The sequence below is a fragment of the Rhopilema esculentum genome, chromosome 20 (genome assembly GCF_057945365.1).
Source record: "Rhopilema esculentum isolate cy_ngs chromosome 20, ASM5794536v1, whole genome shotgun sequence".
NCBI lineage: Eukaryota > Metazoa > Cnidaria > Scyphozoa > Rhizostomeae > Rhizostomatidae > Rhopilema > Rhopilema esculentum.
In genome coordinates, this window is record NC_142834.1 from 2,119,080 (window position 1) to 2,142,292 (window position 23,213).

General features: G+C 36.8%; 1 protein-coding gene across 2 annotated transcripts; it reads left to right on the plus strand.

Moving 5' to 3' along the window:
* The first annotated feature begins 6,659 nt into the window (after positions 1 to 6,659).
* LOC135687520 (uncharacterized) lies at positions 6,660 to 23,087 on the plus strand. Of its 2 annotated transcripts, none has more exons than XM_089114706.1 (2): positions 6,660 to 7,181; positions 19,748 to 23,087. In XM_089114706.1, the coding sequence occupies exon 2, from the start codon at positions 19,774 to 19,776 to the stop codon at positions 20,704 to 20,706; it is 933 nt and encodes a 310-aa protein (XP_088970832.1). In that variant the 5' UTR covers positions 6,660 to 7,181; positions 19,748 to 19,773; the 3' UTR covers positions 20,707 to 23,087. The 2 variants fall into 2 exon arrangements, with proteins under 2 accessions (XP_088970832.1, XP_088970833.1); XM_089114707.1 differs by lacking the exon at positions 6,660 to 7,181 and adding an exon at positions 16,441 to 16,574.
* Positions 23,088 to 23,213: the final 126 nt, after the last annotated feature.

A 23,213-nucleotide genomic window follows, 5' to 3' on the forward strand; every position in this document is an offset into this window, starting at 1 on the left:
ACACAGCATCTGAAGGGCTAAATTCTTGTTTTTATTGCTCGCTGCACGAAAATCAAGCTATCAGCATTTGTGAATTTCTCACGACTCATTGAGGAATCATTTCAAAACACTTAAAATAATAAACTGCAACAATTGTGAAAAAAACAGTATCGCGTGAAATGCTTGAATCGTTGCAAATGACTGCGCGAAGCACGCGAGGAGCGGCTTGCGTTGACATTGCTGTTATTTCAGAATAGCATGTTTCTTATTTTGTCCCACTCAATCGTGCAATAGCGAATGCAAATATTAATAATATTCAGAATAATGTATCCATTTGAATGGAAGTTTTCTCTCAAACCATAAAAACAAGTTTTCAATGGGTCTGATTTAACGGGGGGAGGGGGGGAGGCATTGGTCTTCAGTAAATTTTGCTTCGATTCGGTAAAAAGTACTTTCTGGTACACATTCAGTAGTAACAATGATGCACAATTTAGTTTATTTATCTAATCATTGTCTTAATCTTAAAACTAAAAACAAATTTCGAAAATGGGCGTTTTCATCATTTTCCTGTCACCTGAAGGATGCGGCATCAAAATTCATTCATTATCTAGCACCCCCCTCCCCCCTCCTCCCCCCCTTTCAAAATTCTTGATGCTTCATCTGTCGCTGAGTGTTCATCCATTCCATAACAAATTATCCTCACATGCAAAATTATAAACGAAATACACAATACATGTATATGCCGAAATTCATAATTCCACATGAAAAACAAGACTTTTTAAAAGATGTAATACACTCTTGCACATAGTGACCCAGATTTACTCTAAAACAGAAGACTTTTCGAGGATTTTCAAACAAAGGTGTTGTTTTTAATTAGGTTAACATCTAAGCATCATAATAAACTTAATTGTAGTAATGTAGTAATTAATGTTGTAATAAAAAAGAGTAAAATTCGAGTAGGAAATAGATCAAGAGTCAAAAGAAATCCAATTCCGCAAGTTGGAAAATTATATTTTGTTTTATTTCGGATTATTTCGGATGTAAAGACGATTTTGTTTTTTATTTGTTGGATGGAAAAGGCCGAACGAAGAAAGTATCGATCAGATCAGTAGGTCAGATCACATTGTTCTTTTTATGTCTCTCGCTCAGTTTTGCAAGCTCTTTCTGATCACATAATGAGATTTGAAAAATTCAAAATTTTTGCTGACCGTGCATTTTTCATGCTTCCGGAAACGCAATTTCCGGTCATTTGCCGGAATGATCAGTGGCTTAAAACAATCAGTGGCCTTTACCGTTATGGTTTAAACTTTAAAAATTTGGCTTAGGCAGGTTGCTAGATGGTTATGCGAAATTCCCTGTCTACTTGCGGGGGCAGAGAACAGAGCACATGCATTTGTCTTAATGTCTTTCACAAGGTGTTCAACAACTGTTCACTGTTTTTTTTTCATTCCAGGCTGTTTGCATCCATGTTGCTAATGGATTCATGTTCAGGAAAGATAGCTTTTTTATGTATATTCAAATTCTTATGACAAAAATAGCAGCCCACAGAGCAGAAAACATGCATTTGTCTTAATGTCTCATTTAAAGTGATCAACAACTTTTCACTGTTTTTCACTCCACGCTACTGTCACCAACCTACCATGCTGATTCAAAATTTTGCTTATGCTGCAGTTCAGAAAAGATATATCTGCTTTTAATTGTTAATGTTATTAAAATTTTGCACGTTCTTTGTTTGCAAATCTGCAACGGTCAAATTATCTTTCTGGATCCACCCTTGTGCTAATTTTTTTCTTCAATTTCATAAAGTATGTTGCAAAATTGTTGATGATGTTTATTGAGCATGGAATTATTTGAGAGCACTTTTTAATCTATGATTCAGTTTCTAAATAATCAAAAATAAATAAAAAATCCACTTTTATCACTTTTATTACTAAAAATCAAATTAATCACGCACAAGATTGATTTAATCACAAATTAATAACTAGTGATTTTTAATCGAAGTGACGTCTCTCCCCTTTCCTCTTCCATTCTCCTTCTAGTCTGGGCTGTTAGAACATGAATCGTGCAAATTGTGATACCAGCATGAAAATGGGTAATTTCACATGCTGATGACGATGCCGAACAGATACAAGCCGAAAAATTCCCCCAAGTGCTATTTTTAGACTGGGGTACTTGGCCCCAGTCCTCGAATTGGGCCAATTTCCATATGTCATTACTGATTTATGAAAAAAGTGGGAAAGGAAAGATTTAGGTGCATTATCATATATTGAAATATATTAAGAGAAAAGGAAATGAAAAGTTGCCCCTTTATGCTATTTTTAGAATATGAAATTGGTACCCATGTCTCTATTTAGGCATTCTTCTCTAAATAATTACTCTCTTTTATATGAATATGAAATGTAGCTTTCTCCATACTTTCAACAAACTGAAAAGTCATACGTAAAGATGTAATTGACAACCTTACCCCTTGATGCTAATTTTAGAATGGGGTACTGGAACCCAGTTCTCGAATTTGGGTTTTACCTTCATAGTCTAGGCTCTAAGCACAGTATTTGACACGAATTGTGCAAATTGTAGTACCAGCATGAAAATGGGTAAACTGGTGCAATTTGACACCTTGATAATGATGCTGAACAGACACAAGCTGAAAAGTGCCCCCAAGTGCTATTTTTAGACTCAATTCTATTCTATATAGAAATAATAGAAAAATAAATAGAATAATATGGAAAAAATTCTATCTCCGCGACCCAAAATACCCACGCATGAATGATTTTTGCAAGTGGAAGTCGACAAACGACTCAAACGACTCAAACGACCCACGCTTTAATAACTTTTTCTTCAAGAATAGGAGATTTTCTTGTAACCGCGTGTTTGACTAGAACAAGAACAAGATAGCTGAATATTTCACAGCAAGCTTTATGGAAGAAGTTCAAAAATACGAGTGCCATTATAACAATTATTGGAAATAGTTTAAAAAAAATACAAAAATATCAAATCATGGCAAGCTATTGCACTGAAATTTAGTGATCTAACATCGTTGTCTGTACAAAGTCACCAGAGGTAGAAATAGTTGACTTTGCAACATCAGTTGTTGTTTATCGAATGCTATCATCGTTCCTTCCATGCATGCCGCCAAATTAAATGAGCGATGCATGGTGCAAGCAATGAACAAGAACAGCATCAACAATAAACGACTCGAAAGACTCAAACGACCAAGTGGAAACCAATGTGTTTTTTGGGTCGTTCGTGTCTTTCAGGAACGACTCTGACGACTCCAACGACCCAAACGACCAAAAGGGGACCAGGCTTTAACATGGTCATCAACCACCCTTTAGCCAAGATTAACAACAATATTGATAAAGTTATTCTAATAAGTGATGGGACAATTTCGTTCCCGTGATGTGTTCACGCTGCTAACAATTGTGAAAACCCGAGTTCAACCACAGAATAGAAACTATTTCCTATTCTGTGGTTCAACTTAGAATGGCATTACAATGAAGCTCATCATGGGAGAGGTCCTATGGATTGCGTGGGGGGATGCAAAAGCCAGAGCAAAAGAATAATGTCGAGTCCATTCCACATACATTGCAGACACACAAAGTAGTCAGGTGTTTCAACGAGCGAAATGTCCCTTACAATAAGTACTTCTTTTCAAGCTCCGGTGAAGAGCCGCATTTTTCTCAGTGGTATGACAAAGAATGTGGCCATGCTGAAAACGATGTCGATGATGTTGCATGTACCCTTTAATTCGATATTTTTATGCGTTCGATTTTTGCCAAAAGTTTATAATTTTATCCACTCCATCTAGCAGATCCTTGTTTTTATAGTTAAATCGCAAAGCTTCAGGTGTATCAGAAACTTTTTTCGCTTGCCTTTAATAGGGCTTTTAAAAATAGCCCTATTAAAAAAACAAAGCTGGTTTTGCAAATACTTTTCAAGCAAAAATTATATCGAATTACATCCAACAGAAAAATGCTAATTCAAAACAATGCCAAAAACAGGATTTCCACCAAAGAGGTACGAGATTTTTTATGGCGTGATTTCCCCTTCAACGTTCCCCGGTGTTTGGAAATTTTAGTTTATCAATGACGTTTTTCAAATTTACTGGCCTTTGCATATACCAGATAAATGATAATTTTGAAATTCATGAAGCGAAAATGATTTAATCATTAAAGATATTCTAATACTACATACCTCCTGCCCCAAAGTCACTAAACAGTCACACGTTATCTCAATTAACAGTATAGCTGATACAAGAAAAGTTTTGGATTGCGAGAAGGCAAACGTCCATGCCATACGCGAGTGTTTGATGCAGTTTGCCTGGCAAAAGCACTTCTATCAACACGCTCCCTCCATCCCAATACACATTCTCTAACATAGGCGTAAACTCAGGGGGAGGCTCTGGGGGCTCCAGCCCCTCCTGACGAAAAAGAAGGAGGGATGAGCCCCCCCCCCCCCCCCCTTGGAAAATAAGGAAGTGCTTTACAAATTTTGAGATTAGTTTGTTATATTATTGGTTTCATGCATAAGATTTGTTGCATTAGATAATTGCGTTTACAGCAAAATAAAGTATGAAATTATTGTGAACATAAAGTCAGATTGTGTGTTTCTTCTTCCTCGATAATGAAAAATGCACGGAAAATCACCTTTAAGCCCTTAGCTAATCCACTTTCTAGCCTGTGACATCAGCAGCTGCCTATGTTCTCTAACCCATAAAATCTTGAAAGTATGTTCAAATTTTATTCCTAGTAAGATTATTTAAGATTAAGCCTTGATATTTTTTTGGATGAACTGACTCATTCTTGGACTCCTTTTTGTCAAGTAAAGATTTAAATTTTGGCTACTCTTACAAAACATAATAAAGGCTACTCTTACAAAAGCAACAGTACTATTGGGATGATTAAGCACTTTTCTAAGTATCTGCTTGGTGACTCCCTAAATCATGTCCAATCTTTTTTTGACTACACACTTTTTTATAAGAACAGCTCTTAAAAGAAACTTCAGCCTGATATTTGCTCAAAATATGAGATCAACATAAGAAACAAGGCAGGCTGAAATTCAAAAACTCAAAGAATGAAATATCAGCAAAAATGAAAAATTAAAGAATAGTCACAGGAAACAGAAAGAGATAAGCAAAATAGCATTAATTACTTTATCAAACACATATTTTGTCCGAACACTTCTATGCACAGGAAAGTCAATTACAAAAATCAGAGGCAAAATAGAACACGTGAAGCTGACGATAAACCAACAAAAAAGGCCAGGCTGAAACTGGAGCCATGTATTTTTATAAAAAAATGTGAATACTGCGTTGTTACTTGTGATTCGGCACTTTCTGGGGTGTCGCCCTAAAAACTTTGAAAAAAAGGGGTGTGCTGTAGGAAGCCACACCCAAGGCCACGCCTAAAGTCACACCCTAAAACTTGCATTTGTGTTAAAGATTCTCTGTTGTGTACTTGAAATCATTCAAACAATTCATCGACTCTAAAAGACTACTAATCCAAGCGTTTTTATTTTCTTTTTTTCTTTACTTTCATCTTCTTTATTTTCAAGACACCTTTAGGGTGTGGCACCAAAATCTATTCATCATCTAACAACCCCTCTTAAATCCTTGCCTTTAAAATCTGCTTCTTTTCTGATATCTGGATGATTCATATCTGGCAACCATCTCAAGTTTTATCCCAACGCCAACGCTGGCTCTTGCGAGCTCTCGTGGTTCTTGTTGGCTCTCCTTGGCTCTTGTTGGCTCTCCTTGGCTCTCCTTGGCTCTCCTTGGCTCTCCTTGGCTCTCCTTGGCTCTCCTTGGCTCTCCTTGGCTCTCCTTGGCTCTCCTTGGCTCTCCTTGGCTCTCCTTGGCTCTCCTTGGCTCTCCTTGGCTCTCCTTGGCTCTCCTTGGCTCTCCTTGGCTCTCCTTGGCTCTCCTTGGCTCTCCTTGGCTCTCCTTGGCTCTCCTTGGCTCTCCTTGGCTCTCCTTGGCTCTCCTTGGCTCTCCTTGGCTCTCCTTGGCTCTCCTTGGCTCTCCTTGGCTCTCCTTGGCTCTCCTTGGCTCTCCTTGGCTCTCCTTGGCTCTCCTTGGCTCTCCTTGGCTCTCCTTGGCTCTCCTTGGCTCTCCTTGGCTCTCCTTGGCTCTCCTTGGCTCTCATTGGCTCTCCGTGGCTCTCCTTGGCTCTCCTTGGCTCTCCTTGGCTCTCCTTGGCTCTCCTTGGCTCTCCTTGGCTCTCCTTGGCTCTCCTTGGCTCTCCTTGGCTCTCGTTTGCTCTGGCTGGCTCTCTTTTACTCTCGTTGGCTCGGAGTGTCTGTAGCTATCATTTAAAATGCTCGTTAAAGAATTGCTCATTTTTCGATTTTTGATGAACATTCAGTACCAATCAGAATTGTGCGTAATTTCCCCACCCATTTTATGCTACCCATTTCAATTGTTGAAAATTAAAACCGTTGAAAGACCAACTGTAGGTTGCAAAAATTATTTCCACGTTGCTTTTCAACATTTTGTTTTCTATAAAAAAAGTATGTTGCGATGCTAAACTAATGAGACAGATCATGCTTTGACAAAGTCAGATTCCAGTATTTTTCTCTCTACTCTTAACTGTGTAAGAATAATGAATAGTTATATTGTAAAATAAATTCCAGAATTCAGGGTTGTGGTTGGAGCAACGTAGTACAGAGAAATAAGGTGCGGTTGCACATGTCTTTCGAATCAATAAGCTAAAATCAACAGATATTTTTTGTATTATTGCGCCCTATTTGGTCAAATGATTGTTGTTGATTACGACAACCACCACCTGTCAATAAATAATTCAGGAACGTCTCCTGATAACAGAATAATTCAGGAAATGTTATTGATACAGGTGGCAAACGGAGACCCAGAGGTATCTGTACATTTTAATTTTGCCGATGCTTGTCATCGGGGACAAGAATGGAATTTATTTCCTTGCAGCGTGGGAGTGAAATCTGCATGGCAGGACTTTAGTATATCGTCTCAAGGGAGTTTAAGCAAAAAACTCCCCGCAGGCTGATGGATCAAAGCTTAGATGCTTGCTTGACTGTTTGAACAGCATTCAATACATCTTCTGGTATATTGGAGAATAACAAAGAAGATCAAAGCATTTAGCAATTGGAATCCAAGCATATGAGAGAAGCAGTCGTTTGTCTGGTATTTTGTGCATTGATGCTAACAGCTGGAAACAAGTCTGGGCATACCGGTGTGATACTAGAATTTGCGTGGCAACCAAATCTGCGTGGGCCCACTCCAAATCTTTTTTTGCGTCTGGATCATCTAATTTGCATAACAGAGGCCGCTCTGCATGCAGCCCATGCGAAAGCTATTTTGGCGCCTGTACCTTGCATAATGTCATAAAATCTTACAACAGAGGTTCTCTTCAAAAAAGCTCTCGCCCTGGATTAAATTTTTTTTCAATCCCCCAAAGGTTTTTAATCGAGAAAGAAAAGATAGATACAACATTTTAGTCCAAGATTGATAGCACATACATTCGGCCACAAATTAGTAAAATAAGCTAACGAGATAAAATAATTTTGGAAATCAATATTTTGGAAAATAACATCTCTTTGTGCGTTGTAAATACTATGATTTGATTTGATTTCTTAGGGAGAGTAATTAAGTATAAGACCTCACGGAGAAAAATGCTGATATACACTTTTTCTAAATTATAATTTTATTTCAAGAAATTTATAAAAGGCATCTCTAAGGTCCTCAAATTTGATTCCGACTTCTAAAATGGCTGCAAGGGGGAGCAGGAGCAGTTTTGTCCCAGGTTCTCAAGGTCTGTTATCATGGACACTGGAAGTGGAACGACTTAAGAGCAAGGGGACAAGCTTGAGTAAAGGGCCTTTGAAAATAATTTTCAGCTTCTACTCATTCCTCCTACTAACTACTAACTGACATTTTATTTCAATCTTCTGTTCGTATCTTGAAATTTGGCTAACTTTGGCATAAGGATTTATTTTACAAGTTTTGAGAAATGTCGTCATGAATTGAGCACTGCAATCAGAATTTCAACGGAATCTCTCTGATTTTTACAATGGGGCGGTTTCAAGGGTACTTTAATCAAATGGGCACGCTGGCCCCTCTTGCCCCTCCTATCAAAAGGCAACAGGGGCGGTTGACCCTCACGCCCCATTCTCCGGCGTCCCTGTTTGTAATGTTTCATAATGTAATTCTTTTTTAAGAAAGGAATCAGCAAACATAACAAATGCAAAGGTAAATTTTTTAAACAATTGCAAGAAAATTACTGTAAGAAAAATTCTGAAATGTATCCTAAGCTAAACTAAAGACTGGTGTCTTATTAAGTGATAAATTTCAATTTAATCAGGATTTGTTAAAAGAAACAAAATTACGCCTGAAAATGTAAAAGGTTTAAAATAAATAAATAAATGCAAGCTAAGCTTAAAGGCGTGGTCGCGATGGCCCCTGCCATTGAATAAGCCCCTAATCGTATTATGCGGATTCTTATCCATGATAAATTGAACATATTTGGAGAAATGAAGGTAAATAAATAAAAAGAAATTCCAAAATGCTTTTAACATTGATGTAAACATCGATTTTTTAGAAATGTTCAATTCTCATAGTGAATTGAAAAACTAAAAGAGCCTTTGATAATGGGCTAATTTATTTCAATTTTCAGATGATTCTTTTTTTTCCCACCCTTGTTTAAGCCCTTCTCTTCAATTTGCTCTTACTATAATTAACAAACTACCAAAAGAGGGAGGGGCCAATTTAAAGATTTACATGATAAAACTAAAAAAATACTACTAGGTAGAAGTTGCTCAAAAAAATTACCTTCCAACTATCATTAAAAAATGGTAATATTAAGGTGTAGTAATTACCACTTTGTGCAGTATTATACACTGGTACCAGAGCAACATAAATTCGAGCGCGGAAATTAGAAGATACGAGTGTATAAGCGGAGGACGTTCCTTAAAATGGGTCTCTAGTTAAGCGCTCAAATTTTGTGGCTTTGGTACCCAGGGTAGCAGCATTGAGACGGTTTTGTGCAATGATTAAAACTGTTTTTAGTCTTAGTGGGCCACTTTACATCAGCGTAATGTCAAACGCAGCCTTATTGCACTTGGCACCACCACACAGTCTTACGCAGTGATACAGCTTGGATCATGTTTGTCATTATAGTAATGCGTCAAAAGAGCAGGAACAGGTCTCAGTACAGATATGGTGTATACACTTTTTGTTATAAGAATAAAGTCTATAAGAACATTGAGGCTAAAAATCTCTGAAATTTAAGAATAATCTAAGAAGAGCACAAGGCTCAAACTTCACCAAAAATTAAATTTTTTGTTTTTTTGAGTCTTTTGGAAAGCAAAACAAGTCTGTGTTTCACGCTGTCTTGAAATAGACGTATTTATGTCTTGAAAAGACGTATCTGGTCTTGAAGTCCTTAAAACTATAATGCAATCCGGTTATACCTTATTTCGCTTAAAATTAATTTAAGAATAATCTTAGGCTCATAATAAAAAAATTAAAGAAAATTGAAGCTCATCAAAAAATTAGGTATTCTTATAAAAGTGTATTGTTTCATATCTTTTTGTGCATACAAGGACGAAGAAACCATCACTAGAGTGGTGGACGCCTGCATTAAGGGGCATCCTAGCAAAGTTTCTATAAAATGCCAAAGATATTGAAAAGATTGTTTTTACAAGCCCTGATATAGAGCAATAATTTCATAGATATGTTTTGGAATTGTTGTGAGCTGTGCCGTGGAAAGGAGCTAGAGGCCCTGGGGATAGAGGGAAAGATTTTTGCTAAATTTTTGCTACCACGCGCTTTCGATTGTCTTAAAATACATTTCCGAACATTTATTGCAGTCATTTTCTTGCCATCGTTTAGAACGTTGTTCTTTTTTGGCGTACCTTTTTTTATCGCTTCTTTTGTAATTAGTATTTGATTTATTGCATTTTGGAAATGAAATGTTTTACTTTTTGAGGCCCCCGAAACCCTCAAAGGCGATTTCCCCTGTTTCCCTACTTGGTGGCCCTGGTTGCGAGTTGGTTGTTTTGATGTTTCTAAAAGCAGATTGCATGGAGAAATTTTAGAACATGGCTTCAAAAAGTCATTCCCTGCTCTCTTTGCTCAGTTCGTAAGGCACCTAAGCATTTCAAGTGTAATTTTTGGTTATGCATATAGCAGCAAAAATGGGGAAACAAAGTGCAGAGCATGTGCCCATGATGTATAGTAAGGGTGTGGAATGGAGACGGTTTGCACTAAAAGGTACAACAAAGAATACAATGTGAGTTAACCAATCCCAATCTCGAAAACCTTTACACCTTTCTACGCTTAGAATAGGGATTTGCAACCATATACTTTGTAGTTCTTTGTCCTACTTTCTACTTTCTATGTAATTATGTGGATGATACTACTATCTTTCTTTGTGGATCCGATCTGCACGTAATATTAGAATCACTAGAAAGAAACGCTTGCTTGTTATCACAATGGTTTCAGGATAGTTACATGAAAATGAACGAAGAAAAATGACATCTTCTAATATTCGGAAAAAAGATAAAGGGGTCTCTGTATAAATCTGATAAAAGAGAGTACCAAAGAGACACTTCTTAGAATAACCTTCGACAAAATGTTAAGCTTCCAATCCCTGCAAACCTCTGCAAAAAGGCCAGTCAAAAACTTCTTGCTGTAAATCGCATATCAACATTAATGGCTGCACCTCAACTAGTTCTAGCAATGAACTCCCTCATCATGTCTAATTTTAGTTATTGCCTACTTCTGTGGATGTTCTCTGGTAGTAATTCAAATAATGAAATACCGTAAAAGCTCTATTAAGCCCCCGGGGGCTTATTTAATTTTCGGGGTCCTAGAGGGGGGCTTAATAGAGAGTGGGGCTTATTGGAGAGGGAGGGGGGCTAATATAAAAAACAAGATCAAGGATACAATAATGATTTTTATTTTTCTGTAGCTTTCTGGTTTATGTCTAAAAACGAAAATGTATAACAGAACAGTGGCAGAAATCTAATCGTTAAATCATGGAATTCAATGAAATTTTGAGTCTTTTCTCATCTTCGTCTGAATAAATAATCAAATCAGCAATATCTTCCTGCAAAACATCATCATCTGGTATTGCTTTAAAAGAATCAATATCACTCTCAAACACATAAAAATTAAAAAATTGGCAATATTACGACGAAATACATCATAAGCTATCACTAAATCATTGCACTTTACTCTGTAGTCTTTCTTGTATAAAAATAGAGAGTGGGGGCTTATTTCAAATTTCTGCCTAAAAGATTGGTTTATTAGAAAGGGGGGCTAAATAGAGAGGGGACTTAATAGAGCTTTTACGGTAAACAAGATTCATGAATGTGCTCTTCGAATCATATGCAAAAATAGCACTTCCAATTTTGATCAAATACTTACCATAACAGAAAGAGTCCCTTATTTAATAAAACAGAATCAGTGTCTCTTCACCAGATAGATTTACAGCTATTCTTGGAAGGGATACATAAAACTGTCAATAACCTGAATCCGGCATTTATGGTGGATGTCTTTGTTACTAGAAACCTAAAATATGAATTTCGAGCAAACAGCAACGTTATTTTTCCCAGTGGAAGAACAGCACTGGTACAGAGAGGTACAGAGAAGGGCAACAACACATGGTACTGAGACCATTAGATTTATTGACCAATAAATATGGCAAAAGCTGCCTACTGAAATTAAAGAGCCCCAATCACTACAGATAAGATAGGCCACGCAGATAAATTGAAACTTCACATTTCCAATTTTTCTGCGTGGGCTCATTATTTTCGATTCTTGTCCAAAATGTAGCAACTTTTTATCAACAACATCGATAATAGGATAGTTCTCATCGATTTGAAGCATTAAGAACAGTGACAAGTTGTAGACTTAGACAGGGGGCAGATAAGGTAGGCCACGCAGATAAATTGAAACTTCACATTTCCAATTTTTCTGCGTGGGCTCATTATTTTCGATTCTTGTCCAAAATGTAGCAACTTTTTACCAAAAACGTTGATAATACGATAGTTCTCATCGATTTGAAGCAATAGGAACAGTGACAACTTGCACACTTAGACAGGGGGGCAGATAAGGTAGGCCACGCAGATAAATTGAAACTTCACATTTCCAATTTTTCTGCGTGGGCTCATTATTCTCGATTCCTTGTCTAAAATATAGCAACTTTTTATCAAAAACATCGATAATAGGATAGTTCTCATCGATTTGAAGCATTAAGAACAGTGACAAGTTGTAGACTTAGACAGGGGCAGATAAGGTAGGCCACGCAGATAAATTGAAACTTCACATTTCCAATTTTTCTGCGTGGGCTCATTATTTTCGATTCTTGTCCAAAATGTAGCAACTTTTTACCAAAAACGTTGATAATATGATAGTTCTCATCGATTTGAAGCATTAAGAACAGTGACAAGTTGTAGACTTAGACAGGGGGCAGATAAGGTAGGCCACGCAGATAAATTGAAACTTCACATTTCCAATTTTTCTGCGTGGGCTCATTATTTTCGATTCTTGTCCAAAATATAGCAACTTTTTATCAAAAACGTTGATAATATGATAGTTCTCATCGATTTGAAGCATTAAAAACAGTGACAAGTTGTAGACTTAGACAGGGGGGCAGATCAGGTAGGCCACGCAGATAAATTGAAACTTCACATTTTCAATTTTTCTGCGTGGGCTCATTATTTTCGATTCTTGTCCAAAATATAGCAACTTTTTATCAAAAACGTTGATAATATGATAGTTCTCATCGATTTGAAGCATTAAAAACAGTGACAAGTTGTAGACTTAGACAGGGGGGCAGATCAGGTAGGCCACGCAGATAAATTGAAACTTCACATTTCCAATTTTTCTGCGTGGGCTCATTATTTTCGATTCTTGTCCAAAATATAGCAACTTTTTATCAAAAACGTTCATAATACAATAGTTCTCATCGATTTGAAGCATTAAGAACAGTGACAAGTTGTAGACTTAGACAGGGGGCAGATAAGGTAGGCCACGCAGATAAATTGAAACTTCACATTTCCAATTTTTCTGCGTGGGCTCATTATTTTCGATTCTTGTCCAAAATATAGCAATTTTTTACCAAAAACGTTGATAATATGATAGTTCTCATCGATTTGAAGCATTAAGAACAGTGACAAGTTGTAGACTTAGACAGGGGCAGATAAGGTAGGCCACGCAGATAAATTGAAACTTCACATTTCCAATTTTTCTGCGTGGGCTCATTATTTTCGATTCTTGTCCAAAATATAGCAACTTTTTATCAAAAACGTTGATAATATGATAGTTCTCATCGATTTGAAGCATTAAAAACAGTGACAAGTTGTAGACTTAGACAGGGGGGCAGATCAGGTAGGCCACGCAGATAAATTGAAACTTCACATTTTCAATTTTTCTGCGTGGGCTCATTATTTTCGATTCTTGTCCAAAATATAGCAACTTTTTATCAAAAACGTTGATAATATGATAGTTCTCATCGATTTGAAGCATTAAAAACAGTGACAAGTTGTAGACTTAGACAGGGGGGCAGATCAGGTAGGCCACGCAGATAAATTGAAACTTCACATTTCCAATTTTTCTGCGTGGGCTCATTATTTTCGATTCTTGTCCAAAATATAGCAACTTTTTATCAAAAACGTTCATAATACAATAGTTCTCATCGATTTGAAGCATTAAGAACAGTGACAAGTTGTAGACTTAGACAGGGGGCAGATAAGGTAGGCCACGCAGATAAATTGAAACTTCACATTTCCAATTTTTCTGCGTGGGCTCATTATTTTCGATTCTTGTCCAAAATATAGCAATTTTTTACCAAAAACGTTGATAATATGATAGTTCTCATCGATTTGAAGCATTAAGAACAGTGACAAGTTGTAGACTTAGACAGGGGCAGATAAGGTAGGCCACGCAGATAAATTGAAACTTCACATTTCCAATTTTTCTGCGTGGGTTCATTATTTTCGATTCTTGTCCAAAATATAGCAATTTTTTACCAAAAACGTTGATAATATGATAGTTCTCATCGATTTGAAGCATTAAGAACAGTGACAAGTTGTAGACTTAGACAGGGGGCAGATAAGGTAGGCCACGCAGATAAATTGAAACTTCACATTTCCAATTTTTCTGCGTGGGCTCATTATTTTCGATTCTTGTCCAAAATATAGCAACTTTTTATCAAAAACGTTGATAATATGATAGTTCTCATCGATTTGAAGCATTAAGAACAGTGACAAGTTGTAGACTTAGACAGGGGGCAGATAAGGTAGGCCACGCAGATAAATTGAAACTTCACATTTCCAATTTTTCTGCGTGGGCTCATTATTTTCGATTCTTGTCCAAAATGTAGCAACTTTTTACCAAAAACGTTGATAATACGATAGTTCTCATCGATTTGAAGCAATAGGAACAGTGACAACTTGCACACTTAGACAGGGGGGCAGATAAGGTAGGCCACGCAGATAAATTGAAACTTCACATTTCCAATTTTTCTGCGTGGGCTCATTATTCTCGATTCCTTGTCTAAAATATAGCAACTTTTTATCAAAAACATCGATAATAGGATAGTTCTCATCGATTTGAAGCATTAAGAACAGTGACAAGTTGTAGACTTAGACAGGGGCAGATAAGGTAGGCCACGCAGATAAATTGAAACTTCACATTTCCAATTTTTCTGCGTGGGCTCATTATTTTCGATTCTTGTCCAAAATGTAGCAACTTTTTACCAAAAACGTTGATAATATGATAGTTCTCATCGATTTGAAGCATTAAGAACAGTGACAAGTTGTAGACTTAGACAGGGGGCAGATAAGGTAGGCCACGCAGATAAATTGAAACTTCACATTTCCAATTTTTCTGCGTGGGCTCATTATTTTCGATTCTTGTCCAAAATATAGCAACTTTTTATCAAAAACGTTAATAATACGATAGTTCTCATCGATTTGAAGCATTAAGAACAGTGACAAGTTGTAGACTTAGACAGGGGGCAGATAAGGTAGGCCACGCAGATAAATTGAAACTTCACATTTCCAATTTTTCTGCGTGGGCTCATTATTCTCGATTCCTTGTCTAAAATATAGCAACTTTTTATCAAAAACATCGATAATAGGATAGTTCTCATCGATTTGAAGCATTAAAAACAGTGACAAGTTGTAGACTTAGACAGGGGGGCAGATCAGGTAGGCCACGCAGATAAATTGAAACTTCACATTTCCAATTTTTCTGCGTGGGCTCATTATTTTCGATTCTTGTCCAAAATATAGCAACTTTTTATCAAAAACGTTCATAATACAATAGTTCTCATCGATTTGAAGCATTAAGAACAGTGACAAGTTGTAGATTTAGACAGGGGGCAGATAAGGTAGGCCACGCAGATAAATTGAAACTTCACATTTCCAATTTTTCTGCGTGGGCTCATTATTTTCGATTCTTGTCCAAAATATAGCAATTTTTTACCAAAAACGTTGATAATATGATAGTTCTCATCGATTTGAAGCATTAAGAACAGTGACAAGTTGTAGACTTAGACAGGGGGCAGATCAGGTAGGCCACGCAGATAAATTGAAACTTCACATTTTCAATTTTTCTGCGTGGGCTCATTATTTTCGATTCTTGTCCAAAATATAGCAACTTTTTATCAAAAACGTTGATAATATGATAGTTCTCATCGATTTGAAGCATTAAAAACAGTGACAAGTTGTAGACTTAGACAGGGGGGCAGATCAGGTAGGCCACGCAGATAAATTGAAACTTCACATTTCCAATTTTTCTGCGTGGGCTCATTATTTTCGATTCTTGTCCAAAATATAGCAACTTTTTATCAAAAACGTTCATAATACGATAGTTCTCATCGATTTGAAGCATTAAGAACAGTGACAAGTTGTAGACTTAGACAGGGGGCAGATAAGGTAGGCCACGCAGATAAATTGAAACTTCACATTTCCAATTTTTCTGCGTGGGCTCATTATTCTCGATTCCTTGTCTAAAATATAGCAACTTTTTATCAAAAACATCGATAATAGGATAGTTCTCATCGATTTGAAGCATTAAGAACAGTGGCAACTTGTAGACTTAGACAGGGGGCAGGTAAGGTAGGCCACGCAGATAAATTGAAACTTAACATTTCCAATTTTTCTGCGTAGGCTCATTATTTTCGATTCTTGTCCAAAATAAAGTGGTTTCCTTCAATAAAAACGGAAGAGGAACGACTGAACGGAAGAGGAACACAAAAAGATTGTAGACTACCTGAAACATTTCATGTTACTTTTATATTTGCGCATGCGTGGGTATAATCCCAGATTTTCCTCCTCAAAGTTTTATACATCTTAAAAGTAGTTGTGAGAATGATTTGATGTTGTCGTCATGTGACGCAGCGTTTGGCATAATGCATCTTGCCCTGATGCAGTAGCCCACGCAGATTCTGGTAACCACGCAAAAAAAAGTATTACACCGGTTGGTATCTTTTCTTAGCTGCGGAAATAAATTGTTGCAACCCGCTTGCGGCAGACAAATTATCATAGCTGTATCAATACTTGCTAAAGAACACAAAAATCCCTGAGTCTATTGGCAAATCTTGTGCAAATAGAAGGTTAATTTTCCTGTTTGTTATTCATGTAATACAATACGACTTCTGTTGAAATTCAGGTTTTGTCTTTCAAACTTATTTGGGTCCAACCTAATACTTCCATGAGACTATACTTTCCTACTTGACACATTACTGTCCAATGCAAGTATTTATCAGTTTAACATTTGCATTTTCCCAAAGAGTTTGAAACTTGTCTTTGCAGGAACAAAATGAACACCATTGCATAAATGGCTGTGCGGATCCAGATAAACATTTTTTGGACGCCTTATTACTTGAATAGCAACGAATAGTGACAACCTGATGTCAAATAACAAATAATTACTTGTTACACATTGCTTCTATTTCAACCAGAAAGTTTCTAGAAGAAAAAAGGTTAAAAAACCATCCTGGCGATGGAGTATAAAGAAATTGCGTCTTTTTAGTGCATATGTTAGGACATTCTATGACTGCTTTCGACTGTCATGGCAATATCCTATTCTGTTCCAAATGAAAAACTTTAGTGAAAAAGGAAATTCCGTTTTTGTGGCTTCCACTTGAGACTTTGAACAAATTTGCATTTGTTGATTTTATCTTAAAACTTTGTAACTATTTTGAAGAAAACATTTCAAGGCGTAAAATATAAATCTAGAACATGAATAATTATCTTATCTTACAGCCTACAATGTTTTGACGATTTTGAAACAAACGATTTTAACTAATAAGAATGCGGCTATCCGCTACCGGAAATTAATTTCCTTTCAAAACGTTTTTGGTCAATGTCCAACACTTAAGACTGAGAACAATTGATACTTTCAATATGCCTAATCTAATTTTGCTTGTCCGTAGCATTGAGGGGGGTTAAGGGAAAGAGAGGGGGCTGGGGGCAATTATAACAAAAAATCAGATAAATTATGTATTGAATTGCCTTGCAGTTAGGTGTAAAAAAACTTAGGTCAATCCTTTCCAACAAAGTTGCACGAGTTTATATTGCACAGGGGCGGATTGGGGGGTTGAGGGGTGTTAGACACTAATTTTGGTGTCACACCCTTCAGGTCACTGGTAAATGATGGAAACGCCCATTTTTAAATTTTGGCTTTTAACTGTGGCGTAGCTAGCTTTGAAAGACTGGAAGGCCAAAGAGGAAGATATTTTTGCTGATCACACCTCTTCACGATTTGGGAAACACCCATTTTGTGAATGCGTTTGAGAAAGCCATGGCATTTTTACGTGGCAATTTCCCTTTATTCAACGTCATTAAGTGGCTGACCATATTCTACAACTGTCTATTTCCTTCACAATTCCACTAACGTTTATATCCTGAATTATGTAAGACGAGGAAGCACCACGTGTAAAAAATCTAAATTTCCTAAGATTAATAACAGTATTCAAAAATTTTAAACCAAATCCGTTTTCCTCGGAGAAAAGTCCACGACAAGCATTTCAGAATCCAATTTTCTTTAAAGATTGGACTGCTTTAGCACTTTAGTTTCTATTTTATCAGGAATGTCTCAAGAACGTGAAAGACTTTTCTACACAAGCCCCAAAACCAGGGGAAATTACTGAACATTGAGGCTCTCCTAAGGAACATTGAGGAAAATTTTTTGCGACGATGCCCTTGAGATTAGCTTTAAATACATTTGAGAATAATATGAGGGGAGTGGAAAGCGTATAGATAAGATAAGGTAAAAATTAATAATAGCTGGATTAGGAAAGAAACGAAAATTGTTTATTAAGGCCATTAGGAATAAAAGTACCAAATTTAAAGATAATACGTTTTTCGAGGGTTTTGCGTCTAATGTTGTTATGAGGTACGTAGCAAAGTCCAGTAATTTTAATGTTGGCTGGTGTATGGCTATCATTGTTGAAATTAATTGAGACTGTGGCATCTGGGTCCTCTCTTCTTGATTCTTGAAGGTGACCATACACAGTCTCAATTCAATGAATGAGTGGTAAAGAATTAGTGAATGTGGAGGAGAGAAAGGAGATTTATATTTCCGATCCTCGCTCAAAAGAAATATCTGTAGCTAGATTGATTCAAACTATATTTCTGTGACTAATTCATAAAGATTCTGGAACCCAGGGTAGCTGACCAGAGGGATGATAGGCCGATACTGAATTCAAATTACGTAATTGACCCTCGGCTTCATAATGAGATCAAAGGCAACCGTCCATACTAGCAAATGCTTGAAAAATTCCAGTATACAGCTGGGTCGTGGAATAGCACAATATGAAATAGAATAATTCCAAAAACAGCACTCTTTAAATTTGATTTTCATTCAGAGCTTCGATCCAATTATCATGAATTTAAATCCCAAGTCAAAATAAAACGTGCAAAATAACATCATATCTTTAATTTTGCACCAGCTCGTGCTCGTGTAAGCCAATTGAACAAATTATACGCTTATACATGCGACAAACCCCTCCTTCAATTAATAGTTTTTTCTTCAAACTGCCTTCACAGTAGAACAAATGAACTCTGGTTTTTTTTAATAATGTATTCATTAAACTTCATAATTTCTGATCAGCTTTATCTTTGTTCGTCATTACACGTCTGGACTGTCAAAAAATTCCAGTTTCCAATGTGTATTGCATAGAACGAGAGTTAGTTTTAACGTGCAGTGATAAATCGCAATGATGCAGTGATAAACTCAAATCTTCTGCAGTGATAAAACTAAAAGAAGAGATTTGTTAGAAAAAAGTAAAATTGCAGCAACTACCAGTAGACATATAAAACTTATAAAAGAGATTTCTATATTAAAAATAAGAACGAGAACATAACTGTTACCATGACAATGATCTATGAATCTCTCTAAAATTTTATCAGATTCAGTATCTAGAAACCAACTTGTTTGTTTTGTCTTTCATCTGCATTGAGCAATGCCACAAGTTGATTGACAGCTCGTTCAGCCAATCAACGACCGAGATTCCGCCCGACGCAAAACAGGCTTGAAAACTGCATTATAACTAATAGTTTTTTGATTCAGTTAATGTTTATATTAAGTTTTTATAACGTGCAAGGTTGAGGTGAAGGCAAGGTATCTACATGACACAAATAAGGTTTACTCTACATTTTGGAAATTTCGACATTTTATATCACAAGTTATATTACATTTTATAGTCTGTATTTTTTATCCTCTGCATACAGTATCTAAACATTTTTAAAACAGTATTTAATCGCCTTGAATTTCATCTTGCAGGTTTTATTGAAAATTGAAGAAGAAAAATGGACGCTGGAGCGTTCGCCTACTACACAACACTTGCAGTGATGTGCTTTTTCTCTGCCATAATGAACTTGTTGATTCTAGTCACGTTCCTGATCAACCGACAAAAACTTTCGCAAAATCCTTGCAACAAAATATTGTTGGCATTGTCCATTGCTGAGTTTTTGTTCGGTGTCACTGGTACCGTAAACTGGGTACTTGTGCCAACTGTCGATGTGGATATTTACAAGACTGTCGGTATGATCCCGATGTTCGCAAGTGCACTAGCATCGGTGAATATTCTCTGCATCTTGACGTTCAACCAGTTAGTTGCTATTGAATACCCATTGCGACACGCATCGCTTGTCACAGATAGGCGTGTCAATATTGCTTCTGCCTTCACACTTTCACTATCAATTGCCTTTATTCTAATTCAAGTCAGTATTTACTGGATTTGCAACGGAGAAGTTGAGTTGCACTCGCGTTCTGTCTTTGTCACGGTATACTTTGCAGTCGGGCTACTGGTGTTGACAATATCTAATCACAGACTTTATGTAGCTATTCAAAATCAAAGGCGACAGCTGCAACCCTTGTCGAGCATCAGTCAAGAGCAATACAGAGAAGCAAACAGGCCCTCGATTGCTGTTTCGCAGTTCGAGACTAATATCGGCCCAGAAGGGCAAACGCAGCCTAGAGTTAAAGCAAAGCAGCATTTAAAGAATGGCCGAATTTGTATAATTATCGTGATCGTCTATGTTATCAACTGGTTGCCGCTAACTGTTTACCGAATAAGCTCGTTTTTCGGACGAAACGTGCAAGTGTCATGGGCCTTAAGGACTGCGATGACACTGGCAACTTTGCACCAGATCCTTACTCCCATTCTATATCTTCTTAATCGAAAGGATATCAGAAAAATGGTCAGGAATTTTATGTGCAAACCGAAACATACTCCTTAGAACAGACCACTTGCTTCTCAGAATCGTTACGTCGTATACGCCACGTATTAGATCAGTTCAATGAAAATAGGCTTGCTGAATTATTTCGAATTTAGATGTTTTCGAAGAAAGTGGAAGAGCTGGTTTAAGGCGATACTAAGGATTTTTTGCTGGACTTGAACAACTGCAATTGAAATTGTAAACATATTTAGGTAAAAAGCAAATGAACTTTATCCGATACAATTTGAATTTCGAAATGAGTATTTAAAACTTTCTCCTTGATAATTGTTTACAAAAGAAAAGACAACAACCTTTGAATTTTGTTTTGTCTGTCATTCTAAAGTTTGTAACCCTACTCCCCGAATCGTTGTAATCAGTTCTGCAATAATTCCTAGTCTTTTTTTAGAAAAAAGTGTTTGATGAGAAATACCACTGCACCATGCGCTTTTCTTGAATTGAAACGAAAATAGTGTTTTCCAGCAAATAATAAAGGGAATCAGTAGCATAATTATCAATTAGATAACATCTTGAATGGGCTTTCGGCTCGTTAATCTCGTGTCAATTACCTTACGAAAGTCCGAATTTTCCAACGAGAACTCTCTTTGTGGCGGAGCCGAGCCTAGTGTCTCCCCCCCCCCCCCCCCCCTCCCCTATAATTTCCACCACTGGACACTAATAATGTTTTAACATATATACCTTTTAGTGTGCTCCAGATTGGTTGTATAGCCTTTAGGAGTTAACGATTGAAGATTGTGAAGATTGTGAAGATTGTGCTAGAGAATGTATCATAATTTATATGACTAAACGTATCGATTTTGCCTTTGATAATAAATGTGCCTATTTCTATCTAATGTTGACATTTATCTGCTTGTAGTTTTAGCATTTCGTACTTATCCAGGGCCGTAGCACTGTTAAAATTATTGTGAAGGAGGGGAAGGGAAAACTTAAAAATGCTATGTGAAACTCAATTACAAACGTTGCTTTTAATTTTCATTTAGAAATTATTGGGGGTCATGGCCTCCTGCCCCCCCCCCCCCCACTTGGATACTACGGCCTTGCTTTCTAGTAGACACATATTAGCAAAAAAACTCATTGAAAGAATTATAGGTTCGTTCTTGAAAGGCGAGCGGTTATGCAAGTGCAAAATCCATGCTATTTTAAACAATGTATTACAGCTTTTTTAAAAATTCAAAACATTTTAATGGCGTTTCAAAAAACGTGTGCTCTCTTTTTTGGCTCATTTGTGCTTCGCCTAAAAATCAGATCAAAACAAGTTATGCTAAAAAGTTTTGAGCACGTCTCTCACGTTTCCTGGTTGAGATTTTCTTAAACAATCTTATCAATCCTGAAATACCAGCAAGCCAAAATCAAGCCATTTTTCAGTCGATTGAAAGCCATTATAAATTATTGATTACTTACTAATATTTAGATATGCTTCAGTTGAAGCAAAGCAATGGATTTGGGGATTGCGGGGGAGCACGTGATCTTTATAATTGTTATTTTTCCTTGGGTGTGGGGCCCGTTCTGGATGCCATTAGCATGGGGCCCGGGGCTGTAGCCCTCTTTTGACCCCTTATAACCACCACAGGTAAGGCAAGATAGCACGAAAGGCAGAAACGGGTCATAATTAAGTGACTTTACTTTTTAAATGGCTTTGAAAAAAGCAAACATTTTATAACACATTGGCTAAAAGCTTTTTCGTCTGACACTCCACAGAGCATAAAACGTCAGCATAAAGGTCAGAAAGAACATGATATAAACAATATACCCAGTTGTGGATCGAAATGGACCAGTCAGAAAAACGGAAGCACAAGACCAGTATAGTGGTCCAACCAGTGCCGGGTGCCTAAAGAAAAATTATCGCTGGAGTCCAAGAGTGAAAACGAACTCCTTCTGTCTACACAATGGCCGCTTTTTCGTTTGTATGTAGACCGATTGCAAAACTGCTACATGGAAAGACGACCGGGCTCTGCCAATTATCTGAAACATTTTGTCATTGTAGAGTTTTGCACAATCTGGGTTATCTGAAAGTTGTTGACCGATTGCAGAATCACTTGTTTTAACCGTGTTTTTAGACCTACAAGATCGAGGAGACTGTTCTCTTTGAAGGACAGTTTTTTTCTTATGTTGGAAGGAACATGTTGTTTTATCCTATCCCCAATCTTTGGGTTGTGCGTCATACGTAGCCAATATCACACCAGACACCCAATAAAGGACAAGAGATGAACAAAACTCTTTGAAGTACTTTTGTTCTTGGCAGAACAGTTTATTTCAGATATATTGACTAAAATGAAAATTTATCTGAAAAGGAACCTCTAAACTGCTCTGAAACTTTAGAAAATCAGGGAAATATATTTTAAGATTTGGTGAGGTAATGTCAATGAAATCAAAGAAAAAATCTATTTTTGCTGGCTTGGTTCATTAAAACAGAGACAAAAAGCAATTAATTGATGGTGAATTGTGCTCATGTGACCATATCTTGTCAAATTTGTAACACGTTTAACTGCGTTTTACTCTTTGTAAAATTC

Excerpts from the sequence above, each read along its gene's own strand:
- LOC135687520 (XM_089114706.1), top strand. The coding sequence starts at position 19,774 with ATGGACGCTGGAGCGTTCGCCTACTACACAACACTTGCAGTGATGTGC.